General features: G+C 34.3%; 1 protein-coding gene across 17 annotated transcripts in view; it reads left to right on the plus strand.

Annotated features, from left to right (window-relative positions):
• Positions 1–17153, plus strand: part of DMD (dystrophin) — a 2551447-nt gene that overhangs the window by 1227827 nt on the left and 1306467 nt on the right. For all 17 annotated transcript variants that reach the window (XM_067023689.1, XM_067023685.1, XM_067023692.1 and 14 more), the window contains 3 exons: positions 6033–6194; positions 14989–15099; positions 15493–15666. In XM_067023689.1, the coding sequence (XP_066879790.1) occupies positions 6033–6194; positions 14989–15099; positions 15493–15666 (447 nt within the window). The remainder of the gene's footprint in view (positions 1–6032; positions 6195–14988; positions 15100–15492; positions 15667–17153) is intronic.

A 17153-nucleotide genomic window follows, 5' to 3' on the forward strand; every position in this document is an offset into this window, starting at 1 on the left:
AACCGTGACACCAGTGGTTTTAACGTTTATAATCTTTTCCTGTAAAGGAAATTATAGGGAGCTCCATGCACATGGTTTGGGGGTTTTCCTGACCAGTGGGGTTAAACCAAGTGACATTAACAAAAATAAATCTAGAAAGCCCTTGTAAATAATGTAATATTTTTTATATGTAAAGACTCTGTATACAAACACATGGGCACATCTATGTAATTATTTATAGCCTACATGTTAATGTTAAGCCCATTAACAGCTATGCCACAAAAAAGCAATTGCACCAGAACGCCTATGAGTTAAACCTAAAGTGGGTTAAAGCAACAGTTTTTATTTATTTGGTCTTTCTTGTCCAAGGAGCACTGTGTAGGCCCTTGTTTCTTTAGGAAAAAGTAGGACGTACTAACTTGAAAACAAGAAAAAGCAACAAAGTGAAGCTTTTGATGGTTGCTGGGACTGTGTGCAGTTGTAAATTCTCCTCCCTGCTGTAAATTATCTTCTCCCTCTCCTTTTCTTTTAATCTCCATTTAATTCCCTTTTCAAAATATTAGCTTGATTCTTCTTGAAAAGTATTTTCTCAGCCTGCTAAAAGCACCCCTAACCATGCAGAAATGTTATATGCAACTTTGTGGAGATCTATTATTTTTCTTCTACCATACAGAATCTTGAGAAATGGAATGCTCATCTCTCATCAACCCCAAAGAAGTCCAAGTCTACGGTGAGGCCCAGGGTGTTCCTTACATTTCAGCTTCTTTGAGGATGTTCTCCTGCCAGTTCTGAACAACTAGAAGTCGGGAGAACCGGTTTCTGAAGCAAATAGAACATTCCTAGGTTTCAAAATAATTTCTGACATTTTCATGGCCTCCTTCCTTAAAGACCTTCAAATTATGCTTCAGAAATTTTAATTGTTCACTGAAATTATCTGTTAGTAAGCCAAGTGTTGCATTTGATAGTAGCAATAGTCCACACATGGAACATCAGTAGATGGATATAAAACATGTGTAATTTGCTGGTTTTTGTATAAGACAAAGACATTGACATATATCTATTTTAAGTCTTCTAATCATGCTGTTCTACTATAATTCTCAGTGTTTCAAATGTAGTTCCTAGGCCCTTCATTATCTGTGTCTTCATGCCTTCCATAAGCCATTTCCTGTCTTGCACCAAACCACATTCTCGCTGTTCCTCATAGTCGTCTTTTTCCTCTGCATCTACCTCAGTTTATCAAGTGCTGAATTTATGGACTGTGTCAGTAGTTTGCTGCATAGTTTGAACCAGATAGGACACAAACATGAAATGGTTTTGCTTCAAGTAGATGGTTTATTTGTCTTTCTTACTGGCATCCTGAGTAGATTCCATTCCTTTCTGGTCTGTGACACGAAAAAGGTTAAATTAAGTTTAGTTCAGCTTAAAATTTCAATCTCATATTCAGTTTAATGTTTCCAGTTTAAGCTTAAACCATGCCCAAGTGAACTGCACTGGTAGGGAAGAATGATCAGTTTCCAGCATCTTCCCTTACCCCACCTGGGTGACACTATTCTACATTGGCCTGAGAAGTAGGAATGAAGGAAAGTGAGCAAATGTCTCCTCTTAAGTAGCCTTTTATGGTGTTCATGTATTATATGTAATAAGGACACAAACATTTGCTTTCTTTGGGGTGCAGGTGTGGGCTCTTAAGAGGTCTTACAGAAGCTCTTCTGTTTTCCCATTTTTTTTAACAAGAAAAACATGCTCTGTAATGTCTTCAAGCATCTTTATCCTGGAGTACTCTTGCTCCATATGCAGTGCTCCTGTTAGACAGCTCAAACATAGCTGCCTCCTTCAGTGTCCAGTTGACCTACGGAAATGTTTTTGCCACACCAAGCATTGGGAAGTACAAGATGCCTCTTCTCTTTACTATGCCATCATTTCAGATCCTCTTTTAAGCCCTCAGTAGTCATAGAAAGCAAATAAAGCATTCAGCTGCATAAGCAGAGTCCAAGTTGGTAATTAGAAGTCATCCTATCTACTTCATAATCCCAGACTCTATAAATGATGTTCTTGGAGTGCCTCTCATTTGCTTTGGGCAGAAGGGTTGAAGTACCACTGTTTATACCTCCTTGGGGAGTGAACAGAAGAAACCATCACACTGTCTCCCTGGGCCACGGATTCACTGTGACTATGATTCTCTCCTAAATTTTCAGAGAGGTTTAGAGTAAGTGAGACTGGTGGAGTAATGATGGAAAGGCCAGTTTTCTACCTCTTTTGTAAACCCTTTTGAGATAAGTCTTAGTTGCATCTCTTAGAATGAGAGAAACTTAGTACTTATTGTTTACAGTTGAAGACTATCGCAAGAATTCTAAAATAACAGTCCAAAGTGGTGTTCATGACCATAATAGTGGAGCTTCAGAATAGCTCATAAGTTAGAGTCAGGACAGGAGGAAACAGCTAATCAAAAGTGGTCTCAAACCCAGCAACGTAATTCAGTCAAATTGAGTATTCTTTTTTTTTTAATTGAAGTATAGTTGATTTACAGTGTTGTGTTAGTTTCTGCTGTACAGCAAAGTGATTCAGTTATACATATATATATATATATATACACACATATATTATTTTTCATATTCTTTTCCATTATGGTTTATCACAGGATGTTGAATATAATTCCCTGTGCTATACAGTAGGACCTTGTTGTTTATCTGTTTTACATATAGTAGTTCATATCTGCTAATCCCAAGCTCCTAATTTATCCCTTCCCCACCCCTTTTCCCCTTTGGTTACCAAAAGTTTGTTTTCTATGTCTGTGATTCTGTTTCTGTTTCATAAATAAGTTCATCTGTGTCATATTTAGGTTCCACGTATAAGTGATATCATATGATATTTGTCTTTCTCTTTCTGGTTTACTTCACTGAGTATGATAATCTCTGGGTACCTCCATGTTGCTGTAAATGGCACAAATTGAGTGTTCTTATTACTTGGTACTTGACCAATTACAACCTCTTCTTGGATGACAAAGAAAAACTGAAAGGAAGTAGTTGCATTAAGTGCCTGGCCCATTGAACTTCAAATTCCAGATAATAGAACTTGTGGATCAGGACAGTCAGTGCAGTGCAGTGTGGCTGTAAATAATGCAGATTAGTGGCCTCTTGGGTCTCCATGTAAGTTCCTGAAGAGCCAGGGGAGTTGGATTTGGTTTTAGCACATCTCTTATAGGACTTCCACCCCCAGCCACTGTCCGTGAGAAAATAGTTAATCCTTATTGTTTTACCGTGGGCAAGGTAGCAGCATTCAAAGTGGCAATTAATGCTATCCCCCAAGCAGAAATTTCAAGGATGTATAGTTGTTTTCTTTTATATGCATCAGAATTTGGGACATAGGGTTTTTTCTCTTTTGTTTTTGTTTTTTTAGTTCATCTACTACAAAAATCACTCAAAGAAATGAGGTTTAATTTTAACATTGGCTAAAATGTTTCACTACTTGGGGAAAAGAAAACAGAACAATGCTGGAGATCAAAACATTTGACATATCCAGCTCTCATTGACATGTACTTATAAACAAAAAGATAAGTAAAATAAATAAGTGTATCATTTACTAAAAGATGATCATAAACCGTATTATGATATTTTTGTAAAATCAGTCATCTGACATCTGTTCTTCTTTCTTTATTTCCTAGAAGTATTAATGAATAGCATTTTTAAAACTCCTAGGTAATTTTTCTCATCTAAGAGCCTGAAGTTTTCTTTGTAAATTGAAACAGAACAGGCAAGAATCTATAATTTTTGGGAAAATTCCCACTCCAGACTTTGGAGAAGTCAAATGTCTCTCAAAATCCCAGCCCACTAAAAAGGATCCCTTTTTTGCCTTAGGGCCAAGGGTCAATTTTTCAGTGTTAGGCCTGAGTCTATTGAGTAATTTGAAAAGAAAACCTGAGAGCACGCTGATGCCTGGCACATAGTTAGGCAATTGGAAATTACAGTATGGTGTGATACATACTGAGACAGAAATAAAAGGGCAAGAGAGAACACAGGGTTTCAGGGACAGCCACCTGGAGAGGGAGATGTCCACATTTCCAAGGTAAGACTCAAAGGATAAATGTAAATTAGCCAATAAAAGGAAGTTGGGCATGGGTTTGTTTTAGGAAAATGGAACAGCATGCTTAACACCAAGTGTAAAGAGGAACGTAATGTATGCTGCGAAATGAAAAATAAATTTCTCTAAAGCACCAGCAAGTAGTAGAAGACACCACAGGGACTGTGGAAGGACTTAGAGCCATATTGAGTATGGCGTTTATCCTAAGGAAAATAAGGAATCACTGGAAGATTAAAGCAGAAAATTATTATGTTATTTTAGGAAGAACATACTGTAGCTTCTTTGTAGATGAGTGGTGGCGGGGCAGGATTCCAGCCAAGAGTCCTGTACCATGTTTGAGGCAAGAGATGCTAATGACCTCAAGTAGAGTAATGGTGGTGGTGGAGAGAGGGAGAAAATGATGGCATCAAGAAATATTAGGAGGTAGAAGAAAGGATTGGTGATCGATGGACTCCTTAATTGCAAAATGGTGACGGATATGATAGAAGAAGAGGAAATATCCAAAATTATGGCTAATAAAGGCCATAACTGTAAATCACTGAGATAGGGAAAAAGATACCTAGAAAGAGAAAAAGCAAGTTGGGGAGGTGGGACAGTGGGTCCATATTTGGTTCAGTTGTTGTTTTGATGGCTGTGGGACACCCAAATGGAATTGTCAAGTATGACAATATATATGCAAGTGTAGAGGTCAAAGGGGGAAATCTGGACTGGAGATGCAGAGTTGAGAGTTGTGAGCATATGAGGTGTAATTGTAGCTAGGGGTATGGATAGAATGAGAAGAAAGAAAAGCCTAGGGCAGAATCCTGAAGGTTTATGGTGTAGGTAGAAATACTGAGAATACCTTCCTTGCTTCTGCAGCATCACAGGTCTTCCAGCTCCTTTTCCTTTGGTCCACATGCTTTTAGCCTTGTTCTCACTTGAGTAACGCTGTGTTCCAAGCTGGCTTCATTAAAGGACATTGACATCTGCACTATCTTTTAAATTTAAGAGCCAACATTTATATTCTTAATATAATATCTAATATTCTTTATGCAATATGAAAAGCAGGATTCTTTTTAAAACCCTAATCATGGTCTGTGGGAAGGATAGTTCTTTTGTACCAGATAATCATGCCTACACATTGTATAATGAGGAAAAGTCCTTGATTATGATGCATAACTTAAGGCATTCTCAATAAGTTGTCTGTCCCATTCCTTTTATGACTACTCTTTTAAAGGTGAACCGATCCTTGAAGGGAGACTCTGCAATCTGTTCAGCATGCTATTTATACTTAAAAAGTGTTAAATTATCCTAATCATGCTTATAGTAACAATCAAGATTAATTGCAGCTATATTAGGGTTACTTATTATTTGTTCTACTTCAGCAGTAACACAAATCCAATTGCACAAGCAATTTCCATAATCCAAATTGTGAAAGAAAGTAGAGGCAAAATAAAAGACCATGCATAACTGGTTGAAATGTATTTAAAATAAATCCTTAACTAAATGGTTATCTAAAATTCTGTTTTTGAAAAGGAGCTGATTCTGAACAGATTGTATATGTGTCTCACTGGTAGAAGTGGATTATCTGTCTTGAATTGGATTGTGATGACGATGACCCTATTCTAAGTAAACCAAATCTCTTGAACTATATAATGAGATCAGGAGGAACATTCGGCCTGAGAACAACAGATTGCAGTGACGGAGATGATTTCACTAATGTTTTTCCCAGCCTCTTTCCTTGATGTACATAATACTGTGCTTTTGTCCTGCAGAGATTCCTGATCCTGCAGTTCTGTGTGCTAACTCTTTTTTCTTATTCTGATTTTCATTTTTATAAGTAGAGCTGAATGAGTGGCAGGAAGCTGCGAAATCTATCTTATAAAAAGGTGATGGGGGTAGAATCTAGAATCTTCATTTGCTTTGCAGAAGGATTGCAGAAAAAACTATCACCAGTAAATATTGAACTGATTCATTCGTGTTTCTTCTTTGTTTAGGCCGTGAGGAGGCAAAAGTTGCTTGAACAGAGCATCCAGTCTGCCCAGGAGATTGAAAAATCCTTACACTTAATTCAGGAGTCCCTCTCATCCATTGACAAGCAGTTGTCAGCTTATATTGCGGACAAAGTGGACGCAGCTCAAATGCCTCAGGAAGCCCAGGCAAGTAGAACCTGGAATGAGCTGCTTTTCTTTTGTTTTTATTATTTGAACAAGACATCAGTAACTTTCTAACTTAAAATTTATTCATCTAGTTGTACAAAGGGTTATTTGATCAGCTGATTGGACTATTTGGAGGTAAGGGGAAAAAAGATCTCTATATTAGTACTCTAAGATTTATTTTTGAACGTACATAATGGAGGAATTTGAAATAGAGACACTTTAAAGACCAGGGCAGTATCACACTGAAGTCTGCTGTTTATCAATATTTTCAAACTATACTTGAGCTAGAGGGAAACCGTAGGAATGTCAATTGTAAAGAAAATATTTTTGGTGGTAGTATTAAAAATGCAGCATCAAATATTTTATTATCAGCTCATCTTTATCTTGGAATTAGAATTCATATGACCTATATTCTACATTTAATGTGTTGCAAGTAGTTGATAACAAGAAATTAGAGATACAAATTTACATTTTATTACTAATACTGATATGCCTATACTCATATTTACTCACATACCTCTACATTCAACACTGTTCAATCTGAATTATGAAATGTGTTAAACAAATTTTTCTAGAATGAGAGTTAAAATAGGAATGAAAATAAATCTAAGTCAACTTTATACCAAGTAAATTTACTCTATATCTAAATTAACTTTCACCTTGGGAAGTAATGCTGTATTTCTATTTTTAAATAACATTTACATGTGTGTAAAATATCATAAGAATTATTATTTAAATGTCTTTAGGATTTTCTGATAGTCAGGTACTATCAGATAGCTACTATATCTACAGTAACTATAGATAGCTACTTTTCACATCTTATGTACATAGTATGAACCCAATACCCAAGGATAACTCAGACCGATATGATACAATGCGGGGAGCATCAGAAGATTATCAGTCCATCCCCAAGACCCTCTCCCCACTAATTGCTGGAGATACCTGAATGTTTTCACTTCAAAATAAATTTGGGGGTAAAATACTGGATTTATAAGTTATGGTTATTGTGCCTTTACAGTGCAGTGAATCACAGTTAACTTGGTGCGCAAAGCATCAGTGTACACAATAGCGTGGTTTAGTTTTCCATATTGTCTAAGTTTGACCAAGAACGTCCTTGAGAATATAGGACAGAGTGCAGATAGCTTTGATAGGCTGCAAAAGTCTAGAGTGATGGATGGGGTTTCTCATTGACCATTTGTCATAGGAGGTGAAGAAAGTGAAGTTTGGGGAAGTTTCTGATGATAAAATCCTCATGATAGTCTTTTCACCAGGGCAGTATGTAACCTCCCCGGTCTACACATTTCTTGAAACTAACATAGCGTAGTCAAGTTCTCTAGCATTAATCTGTTTTGAAGTCTGTTCCGATTTGAGTCACATACACAGTTTTTTAGGTAGGCTTTAGAAAATGCATGGTAGGAATGGGAAAGTTTTACTGAATTGAGAACGACATGATTATAAACTAAAGGCAGAGTAGAACCGCTTATTTTTTAATATTTAGTGACATGAATTTGGAGGAATGTTTGATTAAAGACTGCTCATAACTTGCTGAATGTAATTAAGGAAAAATTTGAACAGTATAAATATTAAACTCAGTTATTTATACTGTAAAATATATACAGTTACTTTTTCAAGCTGGTAGAATGAAACTATGAGTAGCAAATTTGCGATTGGCAGAAGCTCTTATTGTCTTAGGGAAAAAATGGGAACTTTTAGGAAAAAAATATTGTTTAGTTTAAAAGATTGTTGACACTGAGTGGTTTTTTTATTTAGATATAAATATATGATTCCATAAACATGAATATAACATACTAGTTTTTAATAACATATAAAGATTTTTGTTTGGTATCCCAAATAAAAACTATATTAAAAATATTAATAGCAATTCAAAATACTTGCAGATAACAGCACACAAGTAGATTAAGAAATTTCAAATCTACTTGAAAAAAGAGATTTTAGAGTACTAACAAGCTCAAATCCATTTTCCCTGCATTTCTGGTTGCACCTGCATTTTCAAGATGATTCTTGACTTCGAATTCCCCAAATGGTAATATATAATATTGGAAAATGCAAGCCACCCAAAAGCTATTGAAACATTCTTCTCCAAGGTTTTATTTTAAGATGACAGCAAAGTGAATTGTTTTCTAGAACAGAGTTATCAAGTCCTCAGATTTACTTCAAGGACTGGCTTTCCTGAAGCTCAGTTTGAATCTCCTTTGGAAGAAACAAGTAGAGGATAAAGGGGTTGTCTGTGAAGTAAGCACTTAAGCACAGTGTGTCAGACGAAGAACCTACTAAGAATACCGTCAAAGGATGTTTTTCTAAGTATATATAAGGGGGGTAAATTTAAGCCTATGTATAAATGAAAATTTATACCCAATGTGTTTCTGTAAATTTGCAGAAGAGTTAATTAATTAGTTAATTGCTAATTAAAAGATTAATGGGCTTAGCTTTCCCTTTTCAAAAATCGAGCACTTGTTTTAATACATCACCGAGAAGCAGGACAAAGTGAATGGCGTTACCATATTTGGCCATCTTAAATCTGTGCTCAGATTTCCTGTCACATATTGGCCACATAGATTTGTGGATGTTTGACTCCACCATGTGGTGCACTGGTAGTTTTACTGCTAAATTTAAATAAAAAGACTCTCCCTTTTTCTGCCTTTCAAGATAGTTTGAGATTCTCAGGTATAAACAAATTTCAGTATTAAGGAAATGTATGCAATGTGTAAAACATTTTGACAGGTATACTCTTATTATATGTAAAAGTAGATGTAGAGCAAGGCACTTCCTTGCATTCTATTTGCATTTAGGACTATAGGGCAGCAATGAGCTTCCTACTGCCTCTGCATGTTCATTGACCAGTTATCTGTCATAATGAGCAAATTGGGTCTTCTGATTCTAAATCAGATTAAACATATTTTACTTTTTTATTTAGTGTCATGAACTTACAGGAGTAAAGTTTAACCTTTTAGACAATAAAACTACATACTGTTAGAATATCAGAGTATACGCTGACTCAAGTATTTTATTTCAAAAAAATAATTCTTAACCAAACCAAATTCTTAAATCATATGACTACAGCATCAAAATGCCAGCATATTTAAAGAGAGGTTTTTATTAAAGTACAAAATTAAGATGACATCTTATTGATCCAAATAGAATAAAGCAAATAGAGAAAGCTCTTCTAGATATAGAAATTTTATCTTCTAGATATACAAATCAAAAATTTAAGACATATTTCAAAAATAGCATGAGTAAATATAAAAAGCCCTATGAGTGTTTCTTCGAAACAACTTTACGGAATAAAATCATCAAATTGATAATTGCAGAGAAGCACACGGCATGAATAGAGTTGTTTACTCTATTTAATTTTCCTAAAGAACATTGTGAAACACAGAGGTTTAGTTTTATCACCTAAGGTCTGGAAGCAAAAATCCAAGTACCCAGCTTTGCACCCCACGCCAATCCAGTCAGAATCTCTAGGTGGACTCAGTCATCAGAATTTTTCGGAACTCCTCCCCACCCTGAGTTATTCTAATATGTAGCTAAGGTTGAGAACTTTTGATAGTTCATTACTGGTAATGGCTGAGTAGCTGCAGTCTCTTTTTTTTCACGTCATACTTCTCACCACTGTTTGACATTCTCACCTATGGCTGTGACAAGATTTCATTGGGAGGGAGTTGGGGTGGAAGTCAGACTTTGGTGACTTTCCTATATTGATTGTTTGCTTACTCTTACGGGAAATGAGAGAAAGTAGAAAATATAGCTGAGAGCTCCTACATGAATGGATTAATTTAGACAAGTAGAATTTTCAGTATGGATGTTTGAAGATGAACTTGGCTTAGTTTTCTTATTTTCTTCTTTTTTTCCCCCTAATTCCACATATGTTAATGCGCCAGTTACCTTGTATGTATCTCTAAATCATTGTAGGAGCTGTGATGACTGTGTCTAAATAGCCACATAAATGTCTGTAATTCTTAAGATTACACAGATACTTCAATCTGTAATTTTTTTCCCTTTTCCAGTAATCTCATATTTTGAATCTCCGATATGTAAGAACAGTCTCACATGGGTACCTGTTGAAATGCTGCGCATCATTACGTGTTGATGGTGCACATTTTATAGAGGAGGGTATGACCCCATTACTCATATTACCACTAGAAGCAGTGGGGTTGCTTAACAGTGATTGTAATAGCTAAATTGTTCTATTTCTTTTGTCTGGCAGGTTCCTGAGCCCATCTTTTGCAGCCTCATATCCCACATAGTAGATTTATGTTCATGAGTAGAGGGGGAAAAAAAGAACAATTTAGGAAACAAACAAATTACCATCAAAGGAGAGGATTTCATAATCATCATAGAAAAGTGCTCCTGTATTGTGCTTATCGAGCTAGGACTTTTGGGTATTCCAGGTTCGCTACAGACCAGATTTCTTCCTTCCATCCCAATGAATGTCAATAAAGAGAAATGAGTATCAATAAACAGAAAAGAGGGATCTTCTTTTTACTAAAGATGGCTGTTAATTTAAGATGATTGCATTAGCTGCGCATCAAAATAATTCATAACTGAGGTCTTCCTGTATTTATTTAAGCTAAATCTTCTAACTCACTTTAAATATATTCGGCCATATTTAAATGTAAACATTCCAAACTCTCAAAATCCGTGCTTAAAAAATAAAGACCTAAATACAGATTTTGGTCTATCAGATTAAGTTTATGATTTCATTATGGAATAAAAAAGACTTTTATAGTGGAAATAGGCACATTTGATTGCCAAACGACTCAAAAACAGTCTAACTTTACAGCTTACCTCACTGATTTATGAATTAGACAGTATAAACTTGCATAGGGAAATTCATTCTGGATTTATGTAATAATGAAATAATTTAATCACAGAACAAGAAAATGGAGAGCTATTATAGATATTTGGGCTCCGATGTTAAACTCCACATAACCGTAACACATACTTTCTTTTTACCCAGCAATATAGATATAATGGTAAACACAATGCAATGAATTTTAAATCTGTTCTAACACTGAAATGCTGCCTCTGTGTATTACTATATAGAACTGATTACTCCCCAATATAGAATGACTGTTATTGTGATTTTGACGTGTTTAATACCTGTGGGAAATAATCACAAGCAAGAGTTGCAGAAGATGTGAAAGATTATATTTTTTTCATGTTCCACATGTTTTAAAAGTACAAAGTATCCAAGATCCTCGAGTATATTTTCTTCTTTTAACTTTAGAATATGTGTTGTATGTGGCCATTTCCCCTTCTTGAGGATGCAATTTCAAAATTACTGTCTGTTTAAAAATTACTCGTCTAACAGTGTTAAATTTCTCCATTTGTAGTCTTAACCTGACATCTAATATTTTTCTTTCTGAAATATTTTAGTTATTTTCTTTGGAGTCATTTTCTTTATTTGATGTGAGAAAAGCTTCAATAATTATTTGATACAAAGTTTCCTTTTTTCCATTAAATACTTTAGACAGTTACAGCTTAATTTTGCTTGCCATTTTCTGTCATTAATTTGATATATGAGAATGGTCTGCTGAGGTAAATCATGATAAAAAGCCCTGCTCTCTGCTCAGTTAATTGTAAAATGCTGTGTTGGAAATGTCATTAATGTTTGATTGATTTTTCATTTTCTAATTTGCCCTTTACCATCTCTAATGGAAAAAATGGTTATATTCATTTCCACTGTTGTTTCCTACTTTCAATATGTAGTGCTAGTTATGAACATAATTGCTGTATTGTCAAATGTCTTTTTTTGGTAAGGGCATGACGATATAATTAGCTTTATGTTATTTCACTTTTATGAAAAACATGTAGTGATCCTGAGAAGTATTGGATTGAGAACCCCTTTTAGAGCATACATGGGTATTCTAAGTCAGCAGCACTCATTTGCTACTTACTTTCATTTTGTGTCTTTTACAAATTACTGATTTTGTATGAAGCTGACAGTTTCACAAGATCAGTTGTTTATTTTCTTCAAACACTTATCATCCATATGCTGGTAGATGTATATTTTAGGTGAATATAGAACTCAAATAGTACAGTCGTTAGATCTTTAGCAGACCTTAGAAATCCGGTAGCCAACTATGGAAATCATTATCCTTTGGATGAACTCTTCCAATCCCAGTGTTTTCTTCTACATTAAAAAAGTTTTTTAAATGTTATTTTTTTCATTGTCTGATTATAGTATCAGGAAAGACAATGTAATATTCATCTTTTTTTAAAGAGGAATTTGTAAATGGGAGATTGTCCATTTTGCTTATAATTTTCCATAATACTGTTAGTTAAACAAATCACTTATCTATTTCACAATAAGCCTGTCCTAAAGTGATAAGGATTTTTAAATTATGTAGTTCCAGAATGATAATCTGATGACATTAAATAAAGTAGGTGGTAAAGTATATCCTAAGTACAAGCTAAAAATGAATTATCAGTTGAAAGCAAGAATTGTGGAATCAATTTTTAAAGGTGCTAGCTAAGTATAAGTGTGATGCATGTTATACAGCCTTCCCAAAGTAGAATCAATTGGAAATAGATGTCCATTTTTATCTTATAATGTTAATAATGAATTGAATTGTTATCACTAAATATGTACGTTAAGTACATGAGATAGTTCTTCCCAAATCTACTTGTGTGATACACATTGCCAAAGAAAAGCAAAAGGATAATTTGAGCAAAGAACTGTATCCCTCTTGGATATTAATACATATTAATATATAAAATATTCTGAGAAGTTCTGTAGCATGGACACATGGTTATCCTTAATTTACGAAATATATTTAGCCCCTGTGCTCCTTTCATACATAATATACTCAATTTATAAGGAAATTTTGATCTCTGGTCCTATTGGAATCATACTACAGATATGAGAATTTTTCTAGAAATGCTGCCTATAAATTATGATAAAATCTCAGTTTTATATGATGTTCAACCATCATTTTTTTCAGCTTTAATGATTTCAATAGTGGTGACCTTTCTAAGAGTATAGAAATTCATCCTCTCAACAGTCTATGTAACTGCTTGATATAAATATGAACATTTCAAAGTCCATGTAATTCTTTGCATTGAAACTTCTAAATTGCCAAACTTTCCTTTCACGTGTTACATGGTCCTTCACATCCCCTTGTGACAGATAAAAGTTAAGTTTTTGGTCGTGTGTTTTTGTAAGTTATTGTTGTTCCTGTTGTTTATAAGTCATGACAACAATATCGCTTATCTGGAAAAATGTGGAATTAATAATCAGAAGACCTGTGTTTCAACGATCAGTTAAGTTATTTTGGTTTTCTTTTGTAATGCTATGCTACTGCAGGCAGCTCTGAGGGGGCAATCTTTAAGAAAAGAAAAACTATACAAATTACAAATAGAAAATTAAATACTGTTATAGAAGAATTCTTTTTTTTTTTTTTTTTTTTTTTTTTTGCTTTACGTGGGCCTCTCACTGTTGTGGCCTCTCCCCTTGCGGAGCACAGGCTCCGGATGTGCAGGCTCAGCGGCCATGGCTCACGGGCCCAGCTGCTCCATGGCATGTGGGATCTTCCCGAACCGGGGCATGAACCCGTGTCCCCTGCATCGGCAGGCGGATTCTTTGCTCTTCTTCATTTTAAACCAGAATTCTAATTACTTAAATAATTTGTAATTACTTTGCCTTTATAATTATTAGGATCAATATGCTAAGGAATAATATTAAGGTGTATCTATACATTTATAACCTTGTATTCTGAAAAACTCCTTCACCGCTTAACCCATTTTCTTGGAATAATTCTCATTACTCATTTCAGGGCTGTAGTTCTCTGTGGTAACTGCTAAGGAAACTGATGTTATTTTCTAATAATATGTGTCAGAATTGACTCCAATTGGTGTAAATTAGGTTATATTAATATGCATTATACAAATAGTTCTGCATGGAAATTTTATGGGCCCTATGGTATAAGTTAATCATTTTCTTTTTCTCTTATTTACAATAATCTGACAATGACTGAATTTTAAATTAGAATAATTTGACCAGTAGCTAATTTTTGCTGGATCTGGTAGAAAGAAATGAATGAATTTATTGTTTTTGTCTCTGCACACTACCGGATTTGACCCACTCCCGTAACTGGCTCAGAAGTGTATAAGTCAAATACAGACATACTTTTAAATACCACTTGATCAAAAATGTCCTTACTAATTTTAGAAAATATACAAATATTTTATATTTATTTAAAGTTTAAAAATCAGTCTCTGTAGGAAGCTATTAAGTATGTATCAGACAAAAAGCAAGGCCAGTCGAGACATTTAGCTTCCCTTTCCTAGATGCATAGCTTCCCTGAAATTTAACTGAAATATGGCATAGAATTTCTGAGTAAAGATCATTATTAAGGAATATTGTCCACATCCAACTTTCTCATTATGCCTTATCGCTGCCATAGTTGGCTTTTTTTAAATAAAGGCTAACATCTTTGGTCAGCTTTGAGTGTAAATACAAAGATAAAAGAATATAAATTTCACATATAAGATATAAATAGATACTTCTTACTGAAAATTATATCTGAAACAGCTATTCATTATCACTGATTCAAAAGGATAATTTATTTTTATTAATAAGCCCAATAGGAGATAAGTTATTTCATTTTTGATAACTTTTGATAAGTAAAAAAGTCAATTTATTGTCATTTTGAAAGAGGCTACATTGTAATAATGTTTTGAGAGAGTTTTGAATTCCATTTTCTTGGAAGGTGAGTTGTTCTTTGCAGTAACTTGCAGAGCATGCTGACTTATAATGCTTTCCTCCCGACAGAAAATCCAATCTGATTTGACAAGTCATGAGATCAGTTTAGAAGAAATGAAGAAACATTACCAGGGAACGGAAGCTGCCCAAAGGTTACTATCCCAAATTGAAGTGACACAGGTATGTATTATTCCATTAACTAAGGAGCTTGTTTTAGTTGGATATTAAAATATAATCTATATTAGATAACTTGCTTCTTAGCAAATTGGAATTAAGGGCATTAGTTGAAAACTACAAATAATATATAAATGATATAGACTATTTTGAATTGTACCTTTTAAGGATAAAATAGGTTAATAAATTGTCATTTATTTAGTATCACATTAAGAACAATTACTGAATTCTTCTCCCAAATGCATGTATTCTTTGTGCTGGACAAATGAAAAAGGGTTTCTTCAGTTTGTTTTTATTTTTATTCTTGTATATCTTCCAGAATAAAGGAAGATATATTAACAAGAATATGACTGGTTATTGTTTGGAAGGCAAAATTAAATTGGTGCTTTTTCTTTACAGAAAAAATTGCAAGATGTTTCCATGAAGTTTCGATTATTCCAGAAGCCAGCCAATTTTGAGCAGCGTCTACAGGAAAGTAAGATGATTTTAGATGAAGTGAAGATGCACTTGCCTGCATTGGAAACAAAGAGTGTTGAACAGGAAGTAGTACAGTCACAGTTAAATCATTGTGTGGTATGTATTTCAGATGGCAAATACGCAGCTACCCCTTGACTTTCCTTATTGGAATAAGGAACAATATTTGATATAAGAACAAAAATTAACAGAGGTGTATTGAGAGACAAGAACTATTACTGAAGTAGTAGCCACTTAATACCTCTTCTGAAAATGTCTTCTTTGAGTCTATAATTTTTCAAGGACTGTGCAGAATATAAAGGAAATTGCCTTTGTTTAATTCTTATGGAACTTTGACATTATTTTTAAATGGAAATCCTGGAAAGAAATATGTTAGTCTGGAAACAGCAACAACAGCAGTATCTGCAGTAATAAAAACAATTCTAGAAATGAGTGCCAATGAAGCTAAGTGATCCACACAAGTCACCTTTAATTCTCAATGCCACAGATTAAATGAGAGAATTTAAAGACAAACAGCAAGTGAAAGGCAAAAGCAAAATTCCAATCCAGGCATGGTTACTCCAAAGCCTAGTATCTTTCCATTAATTATCAGGGCTGGATATGCAGTGAAATTCTGCCAGACCACAAAGACAGAATAAAGTGGTACCGACTATTAGCCTGTAGTGGAAATCTTCACTACGGGGATTTTGAGCAGTGTTCTTTGTTCCGCTTATTGAAAATTCATCAAGTCAGATGACTCTTCTGATAACATAAAGCTGAATTATGAGGGCATCTACTAGAGTAATATAAGTATTATTATAAATGTATGTGTACTATGGAGTATCAGGGTAGAGATTCACATAAAATAAAAACACTGAGTGCTATTAACATTAATGGGAAAAAAGTTTATTTAGTACTTTGTGTTTAAGTATTGTTCCTGCTTCTACTCCATAACATAAATGAAAAAGAAACCCTTGGGTACATTTCAGTCATATCATTATGAATGGGAAAATATCATTCTTTTAAACAAAAATTTTCTTTGTGAAAAATTATGGAGTAATTTTTATTCAGTAACATAGCTTAATAACACAGGCTGCATTTCAGTGGCATCATTATTATAAATATTCTCACGCCCAACAGAAATTTTGAATATCATTTTATGTATTAGCTGGTATTAGATAAGTAACATTAGGAATACATGGGAGCATATTTCATCTTACATTAAAAAAAATTTAAAGCAGAATGACCCACGTACATTATCATCATGGGTAAGTATATTCACAAAGGGAGAGCTGTTCATTCTTTTCTAGGAACAGGTCTCTAATGGTACCTCATAAAACTTGTCTGCTACTAAATATGAACTGGGAAAAATAAAAAACCCTACCTGCACCCAGGTGTTACTATGCCCTGACTCAGTACAGAGGAAACAGATCAAAGTATTTACTCAATCTGTTTCTGGTTCTGGTTTAAATGTCAGGACCAATTCAAGTCGTTCTTCCATAAGGATATATTTTCTTTACAACTTCTGTATTTTTTCATTACTTAAGATGCTCTCTTACATATTACTATAATCATGGCCTTTGCTTTCAAGTAATTTTTGTTCTGTT

This window comes from Kogia breviceps, chromosome X, assembly GCF_026419965.1.
Source record: "Kogia breviceps isolate mKogBre1 chromosome X, mKogBre1 haplotype 1, whole genome shotgun sequence".
Classification (NCBI taxonomy): Eukaryota; Metazoa; Chordata; class Mammalia; order Artiodactyla; family Physeteridae; genus Kogia; species Kogia breviceps.